This window comes from Procambarus clarkii, chromosome 5, assembly GCF_040958095.1.
Source record: "Procambarus clarkii isolate CNS0578487 chromosome 5, FALCON_Pclarkii_2.0, whole genome shotgun sequence".
Lineage (NCBI taxonomy): Eukaryota > Metazoa > Arthropoda > Malacostraca > Decapoda > Cambaridae > Procambarus > Procambarus clarkii.
Genome location: NC_091154.1, coordinates 2,761,755 through 2,784,139, shown reverse-complemented (window position 1 = coordinate 2,784,139; position 22,385 = coordinate 2,761,755). Strand labels below are relative to the sequence as shown.

Below are 22,385 nucleotides of genomic sequence, written 5' to 3'. Positions count from 1 at the left end.
AACACGAGCGCTGGAGGAGAGCTGGAAACTCCACGACCCGACCGCTAGAGGTCAACACCAACAGAAGAAGGAGACATGAAAAACAAAACAAAAACACACCAGAACCAAGGGGATCACAACAAACCGAGGAGGAAAAAGAAAATAGACCATCCGGGCCAACGACCAAGACGGCACCGGAAGCACAAGAGCAGGTCGGAGGCGAAACAATGCCCAAGACAGCAAGTGGAATGGAGTAGAAGGAACAGCAACACCGAACGCAAGCTGGAGCAGCTCTGCCAGCGCCACCCAAGATGAGGCGAGAGTATACAGCACCAGACGACGGTCCTGGAACAACCCCGAAGGGAAAGACAAGACAACCCTATCAGAGACCGAAGAACCCTTCGCAGTGATAGGAACCTGGAAGGACCGCCAGGAAAACTACACACTGCTGCCGAGACGAAGCACATAGGTGGGAGACCAACAACGAAGCCATTGGTGCCCACACAAGCGACGAGAAACTCGAGACAAAAACCAGAGATGCGAAGATTCGAGGGGAAGAGCGAACCAGCCTCGTACAGGGCTGGACCGATCCACAAAAAGAGGCGGAGCCGCGGGAAGACCCCTCAGGATCGGAAACCGAGTAAAGCAACGCTCCCAACCAAGGCCGGCAAAACCAGAAGGAACGGCCACCAGGGAACCAGGAACCCAATCCCAGAGAGCTGAAAAGGAACCAACCCAGGCGAGCAGACAAGCCCTGTCCGGGAGGAACCCCCCCCCCCCAGGACCCCTAAAGAACCAACATGGTCAAACACTGAAGAGCCAGAGCCCAGACAGAGGCCAACGAGAAAAACAAGCACCACGAATTAAAGCGTGAGACACGAAATGAAAAACAGCGACCCCGCATCCCAAAGGAGCAGCGCAACTAGCTCCATCAGGGAAGAACTGAAATTCTGGGCTGTGAACCACAGCACGAAGAAGAATAAGATACACGGACAAAGGAAAGTCACTGTAAGACCCACGCAAAGTATCCAAGCAAAACACACAACACCTAACACCCCTGTCAGGTGCCATTGACGCTACCCTGTCAAGTGGGGAATTGACAGGGTAGACAAGGATGGATTATTTAACACGGGTGGTACACGCACAAGGGGGACACAGGTGGAAGCTGAGTACCTAAATGAGCCACAGATACATTAGAAAGAACTTTCTCAGTGTCAGAGTAATTAGGAAATGGAATGCACGAGGAAGTGATGTGAGGAAGGCAGACTCCATACACAGGTTCAAATGTATATAAGATAGAGCCTAGGAGGCTCAGGAATCTGTACACCTGCTGATTGACAGGTGAGAGGCAGGACCAAAGAGCCAGAGCTCAACCCTCGCAAGCACAACTAGGTGAGTACCCCACCAAAAAGCGAGAACCAGCACCTGGCCGACAAAGTCGCCAGACAGTACAATCTCACCTGCAGAACAGAGACACCACCGTGTCATGACACAACTGAGCTGTGCAATTTAATCGGGCATCCCTAGTGGAGAATGTCCAGAGGTGCATGCCCAGTAGGAGAAGATGAGGTGCACGCAGTACAGAAGCGGAGGAGGCACTATTCAGAGCCGCCCCACACTTGCAAGCCGAGAAAAGAACTAGAAGATTGCTCCACACAAAATCCAGAACACCCCAAGTATCCAAGGGGTTATGGCCAGAGATAAGAGGTGCGAGAACGGCATAGAATCTGCAAGAAAGAACGCGGAACGCCAACACATGTGTACACCGTCCAAAACAACATTCCTCCCCAGCCCCCGCGCCTGAGGACCGAACTGCACAAACATTTTCCTTGGAGGGCGCCAGCAAGGCGTACGGAACAAATAATAGTAATGGTAAGATAGGAAGGAGAGACAATGTGAAGACTAAATAATGCGAAAACAGAATCAAAAGAAGACAAGAAGCACAGAAGAGGGCCAACAAGTTCAAGAAAAGACTAGAGGGAAACCTCACCGGAAGTCAACAGACGTTCCAATAATACTGGAAGCATCGAAGAGTTCCGCGAATCAACGAGAACCGTGAGAAGCAAGTGCAAATGCACGGAGGCACACATGGCCCAAAGAGACCCCAGACCAAGAGATACGCTGGGATCCCTATACGAGGGAAACATGTACATGACATAATCACGAAAAGGAGAAGGGGAGAAAAGCACCTCCAGGAATGATGGAACCGATGGACCCGAAGGGTCACAGAACCGAACCCAGGGAGGGGTAGACCCGAAACCAACACGAACGCAGAAGGGGAAGGAAAACCCAACTCTGAGGAACTGCAAGCCCCACTCTGAGGGCACAAAAACCCAAGCGGGAAAAAATGGGGCCTAGGTCCCCCAGGCAACCTCTCCCCAACCCCAGGAATCTCTACGGCAGGACCGGGGCTGAACCGTTTCCCCAAAGCCCCAGCCCCACAAGTAAAAGCCGGGGCAGCCGTACAAAACACTAAGGAAAGGAGCCCACTGGTCAGACCCATACGGCATGGCTGGAGGAACAGGCTTCAATGCCTCTGATGCCACCCCGGAAGAGGAAAACCCCTGAGACCACCCGAGTCTCAACCCAACCAGACCCTGCCCCAACCCCGAAACCCGCCCATGGTTTGGAGCCAGAAGCAAGGGAAAGGAAGTATGCACAACAGAAGGGGAAGGACTAGGAGGAGAGGACGGAACCAGAGCTGAAGCGACTCCCACCCCTAAGTCTGGACCCCTATAACCAAAACGGGGCAGTCTCGGGGCATCCAGGGCCGCAACCAACCTAGAGCATAGCAGCAACCTAACCCCAGCATGCAACGCTGCAGCTGCCTGCACCCGCATATCATGATCAGAGGCTTGGACGAATGAACGGGAGCATGTACAGACAACACCCGTCACACGACTCCGGGTCGAAGGAAACACAGACCCAACAGGTAGCATAGCGGAGGCCAAACCAGTGAGTGTCACCCGAGACAAGGGGACAGAGCAACCTTCAAACTCGCAAGACGAGAGGGGGTCACATCCATCTAACCACGGAGCCCCCCGTGGGGTTTCCCAGGGGCCCTTAGCCATGGTTACACGCTAAGGGAAGCCCAGGCAGGGTACTGTGAACCGGCACCCAAGTCTACCAAACAAACTTCTAAAAGCTGAACCCCCGGGACGTGTCCACTCACGGGGGCCAAGAAGGGAGTACCACAAAGGCAGACTTCCCCATCAGGCAAAAACAAAAGAAAACCCCCCGCAAGAGGACAACGTACCCAGGCGGAACAGAGCTGGCCGCTGTTATTGGTGAAAACTAGCTGTGCAGTACCCCGCGCCCCTACAGGATACTGTATAGCTAGTTTTCCAGTGACAAAAACTATCTCCTACCCAGAAACAAACAAGGGCAACAAAACCCCAACTGACTACAAGGGCGGCCAAGTACCGAGCAGTAAAGGACACAGCGGAGGTACATCCCAAGGCGACTTGTGGAAGGTGGCCCCAAGTCCCAACGGCAGTACTTCCAGGGCACCTAAGGAAGAAAACCCTAGGCACATGCAGTACAAGTACCGTGGAATCTCTCTCCTGGCTCACACACCACCTGTAGAGGTAGCCCACACCACAAGGGACAGAACTGAAACAAAATCGGAGCCAGAGGCACCCGACCAGCCAGTAATCACATCAGCCAAGAACTGCAGGTTGGATCGCCGGCGCGGAGGATGTGGAGCGCTGCGTAGGCGCCCCTGCGCCACCCCCTACCCCCCCCCCCCCCCGGGGAGGGGGTTGCACAGACGGCGATGTGATGACGTCATGCTAGTTTGATAATTTTGTTTGGGGAGTTCTGGCCACTCGTTCGGCTTTCGGTAGCAATATTTTCACCAGATTAGGGGTTTGTTTTGGGGCGCCTACCTTTCTGAATGCCTGTCCTGGTCGATGGCAGACATAGAATGCTCCCAACCACAGGGGGCGTTTCTATAGGCCATTGCTCCTTGTGCCTCTCTGAAAGGGCCAGGTTCTGGCTCGTGGTCCCCAGTAGGCAAGAACTCCAAGCACTTTGATGCCAGAAAGTAATACATATCCATTCATCCTGGATAGCTCCGGGAAGCCGACGAGACTCCCCCCAGAAAACTAATAATGCATAACAAGATCCTATTATAAAAATTCCCTCTTACATCCTGAGACTCGAGCAACACTAAGATGACTTAACAGCACTATCCCGCCAAGATGGAAGTACATTGCCTGCAGGCTCTAAACCACCCATTAATTTAATTGCTTCTAAGTGCTGTATACTGTAGTCTTATTGGCATGGCACTTTTCCCTGATAGATCACCCCCCCTCAGTACAATATACTTATTATACTACAATACTAGCTGTACCCGGCCACGCGTTGCTGTGGCTCAGAAATGCATGTGTGTTGCTGAGCCACAGCAACCTTCCCCCCGGTTTCCCAGTCCTCCCCGCCATTCCCCCCCTTCCCCGTCCCCTCGTCCTCCCTACCATTCCCCCTCCCCCGTCCCCTAGTCCTCCCCACAATTAACCCCTCCCCTGTCTCGTTGTCCTCCCCACCATCCCCCACTCCAGTCCCCTTGTCCTCCTCACCATTCCCCACTCCCTCGTCCGATGCATTCCCAAATGATCTGATGTTGCCATCAGAGAATTGGGAACATCAAAAGATCTAATGTTCCCATCACTGAAATATAAGAAAAACATCTAAAAAACAAAATAAAAACAGTTAAAAAACAAAAAAATAAACTATACTCATGAAATGAACATTACGGTAACCAATACAGCTCAATTCCAATGCAATGTCACACAAAATAATTAAATCAAAATGAAATTATATAGAAATCTATGAAAATTAAATTTGTCAATGCAATTGGAAACATTGAAATGGAATCATAACATATTTAGGATAGCGTGAGCTGCTCTTACGTGCAACAAATGGAGTTGTTTCTTAAAAAAAATTATGTTTTTTATCTGTCACAAGTGTGGTATCTATACTTATACTTACGAAATGAACGGTATGGTAAACAACACAGCTTAATTCCAACGCAATGTCACACAAAAATAATTAAATCAAAATGAAAATAAATTGTAATCTATGAAAATTCAATTTATCAATGCAATCAGAAACATTGAAATGGAATTGTAACATATTTAGTGTAGTGTGTGTGCGTTGCTATTACGTGCAAAAGATGGCGCTGTTTTTCAAAAAGAGCATGTTTTTACCTGTCACAGGTGTGGCATCTATGTAGTAGGTATATAAAAACATGCGCGTATTCAAATGGAATGTTGTGTCAAAATTTCAAAACAATTGGTGAAGAACTTTCGGAGATTACAGTGTGTGTTGTTCTTACGTCCAACAGATGGCATTGTTTTAAAAAAAAAAACATGTTTTTTTCCTGTCACAGGTAAGGCATGTATATAGTAGGTACATAAAAATATGCGCCTATTCGAATGCAATGTTGTGTCTAAATTTCAAAGCAATCGGTAAAGAGGTTTCGAAGATTTCCCTCACATGAAAAACACAGTTTTTCAAAAAATCATGTTTTTTCCCATCACAGACATGACATCTATATTGTATGTATATAAAAACCCACTTGGATGCAAATGGAACGATGAATGAAAATTTCAAAGCAATCAGTGAAGAACTTTCGGAGATTAGCGATTATGAACAAAAGAACATTTCCATTTTTAGTTATATAGATAAAAAGAAAACTTCAGTACATGAAGAAGGTAATGCCACTGACAAACTCAAGCACAAATATACCACTGTCTGCAACCTGTCCTTGGGGTATGTCCATTCCATCCAGCAGTTGAAGTATTCATCAATTTTTTACATACTGTACTGTTCATTAAAAATAAGAATTTTATCAATATAAGTTAATATTATATTTTCTGTCCTCAAGCTATATTCGTTCCATCCTACGGGCGACCCCAAAGATGCAAGAATCAATTTTAACATGCTGTTCATTCAAAATAGGAATTTTCTCAAATACTGTACAGTGGAATCTCGAGTTATGAGCAACTCCAGTTACGAGCATTTTGAGTAACGAGCAAGCCACTCCCAGAAAATTTGTCTCGACTGACAAGCTTTCGCTCAATTAACGAGCATTCCCACTGGTTCTCAGACACCTCCAACAACAGTGTTGTTGTTGTTTCATAAGATGAGTTTTCCCCATGACAAGCTCGGTGCCGGAACGGATTAAATTCGTTAATCATGGCGTCACTGTATACATTCATATATATTACATTACTAGTATTGTGCATATTTAGGCAAAGGTTAGGTTAGGTTCGATGTTTTGGTTCTGTTGGCAATTATTTGTATTTGAAGTACGTGGGTGGAGCATTTACAACTTGCGATTCAAATAGAGGTCATCAGTGAAGCACTGTTCGAGAAATATTCGAATGCCACCAGTTGAGAGTGGTGGATAAAGAATTTTTCATTCAAACACAGGTGTTTGACAGCTGCATGGAATGAACATCTAGCTTTTTGTTGATAAGGATGGACTACACAATTCACTACTTAAGGCGTTCAAACATTTCTCATATAGTGCTTCTCTGATGACCTCTGTTCAACTAGCAACTCTGTAAATGCTTCACTCATATACTTCAAATACAAATAATTACCAACAGAACCTACACTTCTAACCTAACATAGGCCTAAATGTGCACAATATGCTAATACGGTATATTAATTTATCTTTGAAAAAATTACCGTTTTGAATAAACAGCATCTTAAAATATATGAATGCGTCTTTGGAGTCAACCACTAGATGAAATGAAGTAAATAATCTAATCAATATAATCTAAATAAAATAATTTGCCTGAAGAAGGGTTGCGGTCGGACAACCTTGGGATCATATGGCACCAAACACTGACACACACTGGATACAACAACAAATGCAAGCAGACACTTTACTTCTCCATATAGCAATGCGGTGTAAGCTACAAACCCAAGTTGTTCACTTCTGTTCGTAGCCAGTTAATTATATTAGTGAGACCTAGTACTAACTATGGGGGATTTAAATACAGAGGAACCTCGGTTAACGAATTTAATCCGTTCAGGCACTGAGCTTGTCATGTAAAATGCTTGTCTTACTAAACGAATTTCCCCATTTAAAATAATGGAAATAGTTTACAATTAATCCATTCCAGCCCAAAAAAACATCAATATGACATTTTATAATGTAATTCTAATACTTACATATAATTATAAATGTTTTGTTGTACTGTTTTCAATTGTATTTTACCTTATGAAGAGTCATTGCTGGCTTGAAGGAGACAATGGGTTTATCAGCTTTATCAGATCTGGCAGCCTCACCATGTCGCACAACACTGTGTATATTGCTTCTCTTCCTAAATCTTCCTTCCTCTTAGCAGTCTCCGTGGTGTAGTGGTAAGACACTCGCCTGGCGTTCCGCGAGCGCTATGTCATGGGTTCGTATCCTGGCCGGGGAGGATTTACTGGGCGCAATTCCTTAACTGTAGCCTCTGTTTAACGCAACAGTAAAATGTGTACTTGGATGAAAAAACGATTCTTCGCGGCAGGGGATCGTATTCCAGGGACCATAGGATTAAGGACTTGCCCGAAACTCTACGCGTACTAGTGGCTCTACAAGAATGTAACAACTCTTGTATATATCTCAAAAAAAAAAAAAAAAAAAAAAAAAAAAATTCTCAAATCATTCCTCGGCTTGCCTTAAATTTATCATTTTCAGACGATGCGCATGGTGTGTTTCTGACAAGGTCCACATACAGCACCTTTGCCTTAGCACAAACTATTGATTTAGCTTTAGAGACACTATTGCCACTATTGCCTTTCATTCATCCAGACCTACAGCAGTTTTTCAACATCTTCTAGGAGGTTTGGACGTTGCTTGATAACCTTTGTAACTCCTTTAGCCCCATCAAGCTTCTTAAATTCTTCCTTCCTCTTCAAGATGGTGCAATTTTTTTATGAGGACCTGCCATACTCCCTGGCGAGATCAGTCACACGAATGCCACACTCGTGCTTTGCTATGATTTTCTTCTTCAAATCTACAGTAATTGTGTATTTCTTCCTCTTGACAACACTATCTTTAGCATGCAGCTTCTTTGGTGACATTGTGCGTTACAAATTGTAGTCAGATAACCACAAAAAACAAACCAAAGAAAAGCACAACAAACTGCAGAGGGATGCTTATCCTGTGTGATAAAACAACACTCTCATCGGAGGCGTCCGTAAATTTGCGAGAACCAGCGGAAACACTAGGAAGTACCACGTGGTTTTCTCATTAACCGAACGGAAGCTCGTCAATCGAGACAAATTTTCTGCGAATGGCTCGCTCGTTACCTGAAATGCTCGTAGATGGGGCTGCTCGTCACCTGAGGTTCCTCTGTATACAATAATAATAGTAGCAACTACTTAGCAGTGATACAATTCATTCTTACCATGTTTCCACACTGGGCTTCTGGTCTGTTATGAACAAGGTCTTTGCGTGTTACATCTTTTGGGTTGACTACCGCTGGAGAACTTGGTGGAGACTGTGTAGTCCATGTAGTTGTTCTCGTCTGACCTGTAAAAAATGAGAAAATTTACATTTATTTTTTGTACCATTATTAGATTTACAGGAATTATAAAATATGAGGTCAGTTTCATCCAAACTAAAGGTAAGTTAGAGCATGGCCAAATCAAACACACAACTTTAACTAAGCTCGTTTTCTGTTTGTTAAAACCGTATATACGAGTATTTTTAGGTTAGCATAAATTAGGCTGTGTTAGGCTCAGCTGGGTTAGGCTGGTTTAGGTTAGGTTAGGATAGGATAGGTAAGGATAGGTTGGGTTAGGCTGGTTAACTTAGGTTAGGTTGGGTTAGGCTGGTTTAGGTGAGATTAGGATAGGTTGGGTTAGGCTGGTTAACTTAGGTTAGGTTGGGTTAGGCTGGTTTAGGTGAGATTAGGATAGGTTGGATTAGGCTGGTTAGGTTAGGATAGGATAGAATAGGATAGGATAGGTTAGGTTAAGTTAGGTTGTGTTAGGTTAAATTAGTTTGTTATTTCTTGAACATTCTCACATAAGAATGATAAACATTCATAACATAATAAATAATAACATAATAAACATTCTCATAATGTCTTCCAGATATTATTGCATTCACGGAGATGAAACTTGAAGATATTTTATCTTCAAGTTTGATCACAATCTCCTTTCATCTTATGTATTTTGTACACAGATTCGTATGAATAAAATTATTATAAATGATGCCTAGGTACAGTACTCAAAATTAGTTTTTTCTAAAAGGTTGATCGAGTGCCAATCTGTTCAAGTACCAAATAACTTTCCGCATAAGAAATAATTTAAATTGGATTAATCCATTCCAGACCACAAAAAATACACAATAAATAGATAAAATAGATGCAAATTTATTCTCAATTTACCTGTACTTAGCAAAGTTGATGTAGTATGCCTCACCACTTTATAGATGCCACTTCTCCTCTTAAATTTGTCAAACCACCCATGACTGGCTTTGAACACTTCATTATCAGCTCTCGTTTCTGGGCTTTCTCGTAAGAGATCCCCATACAGTTGTTTTGCTTTTTCACAAATGATGACCTCCGATATACTATCCCCAGCCAACTGTTGTTCGTTGATCCAAATGGACAACAATTTCTCAACCTCTTCCATTGTCTGCGATCTCTGTCTCGTAACCGCTTTCACTCCTTTAGCAACATTAGCTGCCTTGACGGCCTCTTTATGTTTCAGTATGGTAGAGATCGTAGACATAGGCATTCCAAACTCTGTAGCCAGAACAGACATCCTGGCACCACTTTCATATTTTGCAATTAATTCTTTTTTCACCTCTATTGTCGTTCTAAACATTTTTCTTTTTGATTGGCTGTTATCACTAACTTTCTTAGGTGACATGGTGACTTATTTATGCTAAGAATATAAATAGATATATATATATATAAAACACGAGAACATATAGAGAGCAAAGTTTGTTGATTTAGGGTCAACGACGCCAGAGGAAAAGTTTGTTGTTGTTGATGTTGTAGGGTTAGGGGCAGCTACAGCACAGGGGCGCGTACACCCCCAGCGTTCCCGGGAATGGAAGAAATATATTTATATTTTTATATTTTATATATATACAAGAAAGTACACTGGGTTGTGAGAGCACATAACACTAGTGTTTTTAATCTTCTTAAAAAGTCACTAACATGCATAGCGTTTCGGGCAGGAACGTTATTGTAAATTGTCTTTACATTATTTTTTTTAAGTTTCTTTAAAGCCCGAAGGCTCTATGATGAAAAAAAATAAAACAATTGCTATGCCGTATGGCAGATAAATGGCCAACACACAGGCGACACCTATAGTGACCCCAGTCATCTGTAGTGACCCCAGACAACACCTATAGTGACCCCAGTCATCTGTAGTGACCCCAGACAACACCTATAGTGACCCCAGTCATCCGTAGTGACCCCAGACAACACCTGTAGTGACCCCAGACAACACCTATAGTGACCCCAGTCATCTGTAGTGACCCCAGACAACACCTATAGTGACCCCAGTCATCTGTAGTGACCCCAGACAACACCTATAGTGACCCCAGTCATCTGTAGTGACCCCAGACAACACCTATAGTGACCCCAGTCATCTGTAGTGACCCCAGACAACACCTATAGTGACCCCAGTCATCTGTAGTGACCCCAGACAACACCTATAGTGACCCCAGTCATCTGTAGTGACCCCAGACAACACCTATAGTGACCCCAGTCATCTGTAGTGACCCCAGACAACACCTATAGTGACCCCAGTCATCTGTAGTGACCCCAGACAACACCTATAGTGACCCCAGTCATCTGTAGTGACCCCAGACAACACCTGTAGTGACCCCAGACAACACCTATAGTGACCCCCAGTCATCTGTAGTGACCCCAGACAACACCTATAGTGACCCCAGTCATCTGTAGTGACCCCAGACAACACCTATAGTGACCCCAGTCACCTGTAGTGACCCCAGACAACACCTATAGTGACCCCAGTCATCTGTAGTGACCCCAGACAACACCTGTAGTGACCCCAGACAACACCTATAGTGACCCCCAGTCATCTGTAGTGACCCCAGACAACACCTATAGTGACCCCAGTCATCTGTAGTGACCCCAGACAACACCTATAGTGACCCCAGTCACCTGTAGTGACCCCAGACAACACCTATAGTGACCCCAGTCATCTGTAGTGACCCCAGACAACACCTATAGTGACCCCAGTCACCTGTAGTGACCCCAGACAACACCTATAGTGACCCCAGTCATCTGTAGTGACCCCAGACAACACCTGTAGTGACCCCAGACAACACCTATAGTGACCCCCAGTCATCTGTAGTGACCCCAGACAACACCTATAGTGACCCCAGTCATCTGTAGTGACCCCAGACAACACCTATAGTGACCCCAGTCACCTGTAGTGACCCCAGTCACCTGTAGTGACCCCAGACAACACCTATAGTGACCCCAGTCATCTGTAGTGACCCCAGACAACACCTGTAGTGACCCCAGACAACACCTATAGTGACCCCCAGTCATCTGTAGTGACCCCAGACAACACCTATAGTGACCCCAGTCATCTGTAGTGACCCCAGACAACACCTATAGTGACCCCAGTCATCTGTAGTGACCCCAGACAACACCTATAGTGACCCCAGTCATCTATAATGACCCCAGACAACACCTATAGTGACCCCAGTCATCTGTAGTGACCCCAGACAACACCTATAGTGACCCCAGTCACCTGTAGTGACCCCAGTCATCTATAGTGACCCCTGTCATCTGTAGTGACCCCAGACAACACCTATAGTGACCCCAGTCATCTGTAGTGACCCCAGACAACACCTATAGTGACCCCAGTCATCTGTAGTGACCCCAGTCATCTGTAGTGACCCCAGTCATCTGTAGTGACCCCAGTCATCTGTAGTGACCCCAGTCATCTGTAGTGACCCCAGACAACACCTATAGTGACCCCAGTCATCTGTAGTGACCCCAGACAACACCTATAGTGACCCCAGTCATCTATAGTGACCCCAGACAACACCTATAGTGACCCCAGTCATCTATAGTGACCCCAGACAACACCTATAGTGACCCCAGTCATCTGTAGTGACCCCAGTCATCTGTAGTGACCCCAGTCATCTGAAGTGACCCCAGTCATCTGTAGTGACCCCAGTCATCTGTAGTGACCCCAGTCATCTGTAGTGACCCCAGTCATCTGTAGTGACCCCAGACAACACCTATAGTGACCCCAGTCATCTGTAGTGACCCCAGTCATCTGTAGTGACCCCAGTCATCTGTAGTGACCCCAGACAACACCTATAGTGACCCCAGTCATCTATAGTGACCCCAGTCATCTATAGTGACCCCAGACAACACCTATAGTGACCCCAGTCATCTGTAGTGACCCCAGACAACACCTATAGTGACCCCAGTCATCTGTAGTGACCCCAGACAACACCTATAGTGACCCCAGTCATCTATAGTGACCCCAGACAACACCTATAGTGACCCCAGTCATCTATAGTGACCCCAGACAACACCTATAGTGACCCCAGTCATCTGTAGTGACCCCAGACAACACCTATAGTGACCCCAGACAACACCTATAGTGACCCCAGTCATCTGTAGTGCCCCAGTCATCTGTAGTGATCCCAGACAACACCTATAGTGACCCCAGTCATCTGTAGTGACCCCAGACAACACCTATAGTGACCCCAGTCATCTGTAGTGACCCCAGTCATCTGTAGTGACCCCAGTCATCTATAGTGACCCCAGACAACACCTATAGTGACCCCAGTCATCTATAGTGACCCCAGACAACACCTATAGTGACCCCAGACAACACCTATAGTGACCCCAGACAACACCTATAGTGACCCCAGTCATCTATAGTGACCCCAGACAACACCTATAGTGACCCCAGACAACACCTATAGTGACCCCAGTCATCTATAGTGACCCCAGACAACACCTATAGTGACCCCAGTCATCTATAGTGACCCCAGACAACAGCTATAGTGACCCCAGTCATCTATAGTGACCCCAGACAACACCTATAGTGACCCCAGACAACACCTATAGTGGCCCCAGTCATCTATAGTGACCCCAGACAACAGCTATAGTGACCCCAGACAACACCTATAGTGACCCCAGACAACACCTAGTGACCCCAGTCATCTATAGTGACCCCAGACAACAGCTATAGTGACCCCAGACAACACCTATAGTGACCCCAGACAACACCTATAGTGACCCTAGTCATCTATAGTGACCCCAGACAACACCTATAGTGACCCCAGTCATCTATAGTGACCCCAGACAACACCTATAGTGACCCCAGTCATCTGTAGTGACCCCAGACAACAGCTATAGTGACCCCAGACAACAGCTATAGTGACCCCAGGCAACACCTATAGTGACCCCAGACAACACCTATAGTGACCCCAGTCATCTATAGTGACCCCAGACAACACCTATAGTGACCCCAGTCATCTATAGTGACCCCAGACAACAGCTATAGTGACCCCAGCACTGTTTCCTATAACTTATAAAGCTCAGCTGGAAAAGATCATCAAGGCAAATGGGGAGACCTTCGACAAGGCGCCGGCTTCCTGTCCTCGTCGAGGCGTCTCGGGCAAACTATTGCAGCTAAAGGTCGACTCCTTCACTCTACCGAAGTGGTGGAGAGCGTTGGAGGACTACATCATACATCCAGCGTTCTAATGTTGTGCCTCTCCCTGGAAGTTACTTCGGTATTCTCACAAGACAGACGCTTGGGAGACGCCCTGATACAAGGATATGTAATCCAAGGGTTAAGTAAGGGATATTTGGTCTCATTTCGGGCCGGGGAAGGATGTTCCCGCGGAGTTGGCACCTGTGGACATGGAGGAGCGGATGTGCTGGCCGCTGAGGTCATATTAAATACTTCATCCCCAAGACTTTTATCAATTATGGGCAAACAATGTGAGAGGATAGCATAGCAAGGACGGGGCCGATGGAGGGAATCAGCGATTGCAAGAAATCGTCTTGGCTTCAAGTGCATAAGGTGATTCGGGACGGAAGAAAAAACAGGCAAACATGGAAGTTGCACCATCGAAGGATACTTGATCAGCGAGACAGTTTGATGCGGTAGCGTGCAAGCCCCTGCACCAAACAGCCTGGTTGACCTGACCAGTAACAGGAGGTCTGGTCACAGACTAGGGCACAGGGACGTTGATCCTCAGAATTATTGACAGTCATACAGGTTATGAGTGAACATCCTATGGCTGTAAGTTCACTCCCAGGGTGAGTGACGCTGCTCAATGCTGTCACTATGGCGGTATGTTCACTGGCAGGGTGAGTTACGCTCCCCAGTACTGTCACTATGGTGGTATGTTCACTCGCAGGATGAGTTACGCTCCCCAGTACTGTCACTATGGTGGTATGTTCACCTGGTTGATACCTGGTTACCTGGTTGATACCTGGTTGATGGGGTTCTGGGAGTTCTACTCCCCAAGCCCGGCCCGAGGCCAGGCTCGACTTGTGAGAGTTTGGTCCACCAGGCTGTTGCTTGGAGCGGCCCGCAGGGCCACGTACCCACCACAGCCCGGCTGATCCGGAACTTTTCTTAGAAAACCGTCCAGTTTTCTCTTGAAGATGTCCACGGCTGTTCCGGCAATATTTCTTATGCTTGCTGGGAGGACGTTGAACAACCGTGGACCTCTGATGTTTATACAGTGTTCTCTGATTGTGCCTATGCCACCTCTGCTCTTCACTGGTTCTATTCTGCATTTTCTTCCATATCGTTCACTCCAGTACGTTGTTATTTTACTGTGTAGATTTGGGACCTGGCCCTCCAGTATTTTGCATGTGTATATTATTTGGTATCTCTCTCGTCTCCTTTCTAGTGAGTACATTTGGAGAGCTTTGAGACGATCCCAATAATTTAGGTGTTTTATCTCGTCTATGCGTGCCGTATATGTTCTCTGTATTCCCTCTATTTCAGCAATCTCTCCTGCTCTGAAGGGGGAAGTGAGTACTGAGCAGTACTCAAGACGGGACAACACAAGTGACTTGAAGAATACAACCATTGTGATGGGATCCCTGGACTTGAAAGTTCTCGTAATCCGTCCGATCATTTTTCTGGCTGACGCAATATTTGCTTGGTTATGCTCCCTAAACGTTAGGTCGTCAGACATTATTATTCCCAAATCCTTGACATGCTGTTTTTCAACTATGGGCAGATTCGATTGTGTTTTGTATCCTGTATTGTTTAAGGTCCTCATTTCACTCACAGGATGAGTTACGCTCCCCAGTACTGTCACTATGGTGGTGTGTTCACTCACAGGATGAGTTACGCTCCCCAGTACTGTCACTATGGCGGTGTGTTCACTCACAGGATGAGTGACACTCCCCAGTACTGCCACTATGGTGGTGTGTCCACTCACAGGATGAGTGACGCTCCCCAGTACTGTCACTATGGTGGTATGTTCACTCACAGGATGAGTTACGCTCCCCAGTACTGTCACTATGGTGGTGTGTTCACTCACAGGATGAGTGACGCTCCCCAGTACTGTCACTATGGTGGTATGTTCACTCACAGGATGAGTGACGCTCCCCAGTACTGTCACTATGGTGGTGTGTTCACTCACAGGATGAGTGGCGCTGCCCAGTACCGTTACTATAGCATTACCGACTGTTCTCGCTTATCCGGAATACATGGGGTGACAGGCCCACCCCTCACCAGATGAGCTGCCCATCCGGATAAGCTGGAATTCTTACCAGGAAAGTCCAAAAATAGACATATTCGCAATTTTGTGTACCAAACCGAACATAATTCTTATTTCCACATACATGGCTCTAGGGGGGGGGGAATGATTGAAAGAATTGACTGACAACATCAATTTCCGCTTACCTTGGTCAGGGCCAATGTTCCTCTTCTTCACAATATTGTGCCTGCCCTTAAACCCGGCAACCCAGCCATCAGTTGCTCTGAAATCCTGTATGCCAAGACTGTCAGCAAACATGCTTGCAGCATTCCTTATTTCTGAGCCGCTAACTGTTGCACCCGCTGCACAGTGCTGTACAAGCCACGTGTACACAGTCTGGTCCAACTGTGCATGCCGTCCAAGCTTCACAGTCTTCCTGTTACACCATCTGCCTCCTGCGCCGCCACTCTCACTGCTTGTTATGTATTTCATGAGTTTATATTTTTGTTTCTTGATATCACTGACAGTACTAGTGCCTATATCAAATTCCTTGGCAACACTCCGAGTCGACCGGCCATTTTCACATAGTTCTATGACCCGTAACTTATCCTTAATGGTTAACACAACCTTTTTCCTCTTAACACCTTCACGACAATTACTGCTCCTACCAGACATGGTCCTGGCAAACAAACTATCAGACTGTGAAAATGAACAAATTATTTAAGAAAATGTTTCACTAACGGGACAGCACTGTGGTATATAGCGACGGTCCAGAGCACATGGGCCCTAGGCCGCCAAACCAAAACAAAAACAAATCTCAAAATGTTAGCAGGAAACTACAGCCTATACACATCGTTTTTAAGAAAATTATATTTGTTATTGTATTAGATAATTTTTTTACTTATTTTACTGTACTGAATTGTTCTAATAAATTCGTGGTTATTCTAATCAGTATAGATGATGCCTGTCTGAACTAACGGCCAAACATCCTGTTATCCGAACTGGTATCCGGATATGGCGAAGTTTTGCCAGTATCACTATGGCGGTGTGTCCACTCACAGGATGAGTGGCACTGCCCAATACTGTCACTATGGCGGTGTGTCCACTCACAGGATGAGTGGCGCTGCCCAATACTGTCACTATGGCGGTGTGTCCACTCACAGGATGAGTGACGTTGCCCAATACTGTCACTATGGCGGTGTGTCCACTCACGGGATGAGTGGCGCTGCCCAATACTGTCACTATGGCGGTGTGTCCACTCATAGGATGAGTGACGCTGCCCAATACTGTCACTATGGCGGTGTGTCCACTCACAGGATGAGTGACGCTGCCTAATACTGTCACTATGGCGGTGTGTCCACCCACAGAATGAGTGGCGCTGCCCAATACTGTCACTATGGCAGTGTGTCCACTCACAGGATGAGTGGCGCTGCCCAATACTGTCACTATGGTGGTATGTCCACTCACAGGATGAGTGACGCTGCCCAATAAACTAGCCCTTCGGGTCAAAATTAAAAAAAAAATTAAGAATGCAAAAATTATGAGGAGAATTAAAACAGATGAAGATAGTAGGAGGCTACAAGATGACCTAGACAGACTGAATGAATGGTCCAACAAATGGCTGCTAAAGTTCAACCCGAGGAAATGCAAGGTAATGCAACTAGGCAGTGGAAACAGGAGGCCAGATACAGGATACCGAATGGGAGATGAATTACTCCATGAAACGAACAGAAAGATCTAGGAGTTGATATCACACCAAACCTGTCTCCTGAAGCCCACATAAAAAGAATAACATCTGCGGCATATGCGAGGCTGGCTAACATCAGAATAGCATTCAGGAACCTGTGTAAGAAATCATTCAGAATCTTGTACACCACTTATGTAAGACCAATCCTGGAGTATGTGGCCCCAGCATGGAGCCCGTACCTTGTCAAGCACAAGACGAAGCTGGAAAAAGTTCAGAGGTATGCCACTAGACTAGTCCCAGAACTAAGAGGCATGAGTTACGAGGAAAGGCTGCGGGAAATGCACCTTGCGACATTGGAAGACAGAAGAGTAAGGGGAGACATGATCACAACCTACAAAATCCTCAGGGAATCGACCGGAAAGACAAGGATAAACTATTCAACACTGGTGGTACACGAACAAGGGGGCACAGGTGGAGACTGAGTACCCACATGAGCCACATGAGGGTACGTTAGGAGACGACATGTGATGGTATCCATAGGAAATTAATTTCAAATCTGTTTTTTTTCAGTTGTTCAGTCAGTTGATTGACAGTTGAGAGGCGGGACCAAAGAGCCAGAGCTCAACCCCCGCAAGCACAACTAGGCGAGTACACACAGGAAACAAAGATGCCAAAAAAAAACATTAGAAAGTTGTCTTTCGCAAACAGAGTGGTAGACGGTTGGAACAACTTAGGGGAGATGGTGGTTGAGGCCAAGACCGTCAGTAGTTTCCAAGCGTTATATGACAAAGAGTGTTGGGAAGACGGGACACCACGAGCGTAGCTCTCATCCTGTAACTACACTTAGGTAATTACACTTAGGTAATTATACTGTATTTGTTCTGCTTTTTCAACCATGTTCCCCCCTCTTTTACCTCTATTTTTATTTGTTCTCAACACATTTTATTCTTTTTACCCATTAGTTTTAAGCTTTAGTCATTAATGTTTTTCCTGCCCGAAACGCTTTGCGTAATAGTGGCTTTAGGCATTGTATGTACTAGCTCTATCTATTAACCCAACAAACTTTGTAAAATCTCTTTATGTATGTACCTTACCTAAATAAAAATTATTATTATTATACACACACACACACACACTTTTTTCCTTTTATTCACTTTTATTCATGAAGCCGCAACGCAACCACTTGGGGTGGACGGTGTCGCTTCGTGCAGGTCGGCGCTCAATCCCCGACTGTCCAAGTGGTTGGGCACCATTCCTTCCCTCCGTCCCATCCCAAATCCTTATCCTGACCCCTTGCCAGTGTTATATAGTGGTAATGGCTTGGCGCTTTCCCCAGACGATTGCCCCCGCAGCCTCCCGAGGTCGCATCACCGTGTAGAGCGGCCACCAGAGCCTCTTATTGCACGCCCCCGTCAAATGTCCGTTATATTAATCATGTTTATTGCTGTATACTCTGTGTTGGCCCGGGTGAGTGTGTATAGGGGGACCAAGAGCTCCCTGTAAGGCTCTTGGGTGTCCCTGTAAGGCTCTTGGGTGTCCCTGTAAGGCTCTTGGGTGTCCCTGTAAGGCTCTTGGGTGTCCCTGTAAGGCTCTTGGGTGTCCCTGTAAGGCTCTTGGGTGTCCCTGTAAGGCTCTTGGGTGTCCCTACGACACAACCGGTGGACCAGGCCAGACACCACCTCCCTATAGTGTCGTCCGGTTGTCCTGGGCCGCAGGTAGTGGAGGACAAGGACGTCGCCCGCGGTGATCTTGGTGAGGAGCCTGTCCTCGTGGGGGCGGGTCTTGCCCCCCATGGCCAGCAGGGAGCGCTGCCCCCAGGGGCTCCCTTGGTACACAATGTATGAACCAGTCACACAACCCAACACAAACATAACTATAAAATAAATAAAAATAATGAGAGAAAACTTCTCATATACAAGAGCCAACGGGTTATAACAGACATAGTTGCGTGTGGTCAGCCCCAAAATGGCGTCGTCCTAGTCAATGTCGCACCTCGCGAAGGGCGCGAATATCAGGGACATAATGTCCCTGAAGGTCACGACGTCCCTTTTCCAGGGGTAGGTGGCCATCAAGGTAAAGGTCTTGCCTTGGACTATATAGCTATGATAGCCAAGTAAAACAACATCCACCACCACAGCCAAGATGTGGATGCCACACCGGCAGCCGTAAACATTACCAAAGTTACCCACACGGGAGCGGAGGAACTCTGCCACTTTCTCCCTGCTCTCCTGTCTACCTTTCTCTTCATCTTCATCATCTTGTGCATCAGTCATTAACGTCGTCAAGAAGTAGCAGTTTGCGCCTGTCTCAGCACCGCGCACCACCACAAGACAGACTACACAACCTACCAGGAACCCCACAAAGGTGCCATGGGCGGGTGATTCAGTCCGCCTGTTGTGGGTGTCGTCGTCATAGCCCACGGACACGTGGTGTTACTCACAGTAAGTCTACAGGTCGTCCGGTGGTCTCTCACCTGTGCTCTGATCCACACACACAAACTCCTTCCTCATGATCAAGGAGCCGCTGATGGCTGCCATCATTCCCAAACACAATATAATGCCCCATTGATGGGCCAGTAACACACTGGAAGACACCGGACCCGAGGCTCGCTACCGCCAGAAACACTTGGGCATATCGCCCAATACATCTTTGGTCTACTTGAAGACATCGCCTAACTTCTTGATCCGTTCGGCCATCTTAAGAACGGTTGGGCAAGCTTCTCAGCAATATCTGAGACCCGCTGCTACGATAACCGATAATAACGACACGTTTGGAACCCTCAACTTACATATATATCATACATATATAAATATTTAGTTAGGTGGGAATTACAGGGAGATAGACATGGACTTGTCTATCGATAGACTTGGTTAAAGAGATGTTGACAATAGACTTGTTAATGGTCCAAGATGGACCATTATCTCATCATCTTCTGGGGTGTGGTTTGGTCATTATATCTTCAGCCCCGTTATTGTGACTCATTGTTACCATACTCATGTTCCCTTCAGCCATTTGTGGCGGTGAAGGGAAGGTGGTGAAGGGTAGGGTAAGTGGTGAAGGGTAGGGTAGGTGGTGAAGGGTAGGGTAGGTGGTGATGGGTAGGGTAGGTGGTGAAGGGTAGGGAAGGTGGTGAAGGGTAGGGTAGGTGGTGAAGGGTAGGGTAGGTGGTGAAGGGTAGGGTAGGTGGTGATGGGTAGGGTAGGTGGTGATGGGTAGGGTAGGTGGTGAAGGGTAGGGTAGGTGGTGATGGGTAGGGTAGGTGGTGAAGGGTAGGGTAGGTGGTGAAGGGTAGGGTAGGTGGTGAAGGGTAGGGTAGGTGGTGAAGGGTAGGGTAGGTGGTGAAGGGTAGGGTAGGTGGTGGAGGGTAGGGAAGGTGGTGAAGGGTAGTGAAGGGTAGGGAAGGTGGTGAAGGGTAGGGAAGGTGGTGAAGGGTAGGGAAGGTGGTGAAGGGTAGGGAAGGTGGTGAAGGGTAGGGAAGGTGGTGAAGGGTAGTGAAGGTGGTGAAGGGTAGGGAAGGGGGTGGAGGGTAGGGAAGGTGGTGAAGGGTAGGGAAGGTGGTGAAGGGCCGGGAAGGTGGTGAAGGGCAGGGAAGGTGGTGAAGGGTAGGGAAGGTGGTGAAGGGTAGGGAAGGTGGTGAAGGGTAGGGTAGGTGGTGGAGGGTAGGGAAGGTGGTGAAGGGTAGGGAAGGCGGTGAAGGGTAGGGAAGGTGGTGAAGGGTAGGGAAGGTGGTGAAGGGTAGGGAAGGTGGTGAAGGGTAGGGAAGGTGGTGAAGGGCAGTGAATGTGGTGAAGGGTAGGGAAGGTGGTGAAGGGTAGGGAAGGTGGTGAAGGGTAGGGAAGGTGGTGAAGGGTAGGGAAGGTGGTGAAGGGTAGGGTAGGTGGTGAAGGGTAGGGTAGGTAGTGAAGGGTAGGGAAGGTGGTGAAGGGCAGTGAAGGTAGTGAAGGGTGAAGACAGCTAGCAGAACATCTGGAGCGAAGGAACTTTGTAACACAGCATCAACATGGGTTCAGGGATGGCAAGTCCTGCCTCACAGGGCTAATTGAATTCTACGACCAGGCAACAAAAATCAGGCAAGAAAGAGAAGGGTGGGCAGACTGCATATTTTTGGATTGCCAGAAAGCCGTTGACACAGTACCACATAAGAGATTAGTGCACAAGCTTGAGATGCAGGCTGGAGTGAAAGGGAAGGTACTCCATTGGATAAGGGAGTACCTAAGCAACAGGACACAGCAAGTCAATGTGAGAGGTGAGGTCTCGGAGTGGCGGGGAGTCACCAGTGGAGTCCCACAGGGATCAGTCCTTGGACCTATACTGTTTCTGATATATGTAAATGATCTCCCAGAGGGTATAATGCTTGGGGTTCTACTACCCAAAATCATTTACGTCCTCTAATTACTCAACACAAAGCTGCTATTAGGACAATATCCAACTCTGGCCCCAGACATCACTCGGTACCCCTACTCAAATCTCTGAATATGTTAGACATTAAGTCACTGCACATTCTCTCATGTGTATTATACATATATAAAACCCTGAACTGTAGTGCCAATCCTGACCTCAAAAGCTTCATAGAAGGTTGTAACAGAACCCATGAGCACCACACCAGAAACAAATACCTATTTGATATTCTTAGAGTACGACTTAATCAAACTAGAAATGCTCTGCAAATCAAGGGACCCAGAATGTGGAATGACCTTCCCAACCATGTTAAAGACTGTACCTCTCCCAACCAGTTTAAGATTCTTGTATATGTACAAGAATGTAACAACTCTTGTATATATCTCAAAAAAAAAAAAAAAAAAAAAAAAGATAAAAACTCAACCCCCGCAAGCACAACTAGGTGAGTCCCCCCTACCCCCCCCCCCCCCAGCCCACAACAACCCACCACCTGCACCTGACTCCTACGTCTGGCAACATCGTACAAGGCAAACAATTTATCTGCTTTCTTTTAAATTTACAATATATCAATATCTTTTTTGTATTATATCTTAAATATTAAACATATAACAATTATCTGCACGC

At 46.6% G+C, this 22,385-nt stretch overlaps 1 protein-coding gene across 3 annotated transcripts in view; it reads right to left on the bottom strand.

Moving 5' to 3' along the window:
* Positions 1 to 22,385, bottom strand: part of LOC123765243 (uncharacterized) — a 41,360-nt gene that overhangs the window by 18,066 nt on the left and 909 nt on the right. Inside the window, exons 1-2 of one of the 3 annotated variants that reach the window (XM_045753767.2) lie at positions 15,883 to 16,570; positions 8,391 to 8,515 (exon numbers count right to left, since the gene is read on the bottom strand). In XM_045753767.2, coding sequence (XP_045609723.2) covers positions 8,391 to 8,515; positions 15,883 to 16,351 — 594 coding nt within the window. In that variant the 5' untranslated portion in view covers positions 16,352 to 16,570. Of the gene's footprint in view, positions 1 to 8,390; positions 8,516 to 9,377; positions 10,023 to 15,882; positions 16,571 to 22,385 lie in introns of those variants that run through there. The other 2 variants (XM_045753751.2, XM_045753741.2) reach the window with 2 other exon arrangements.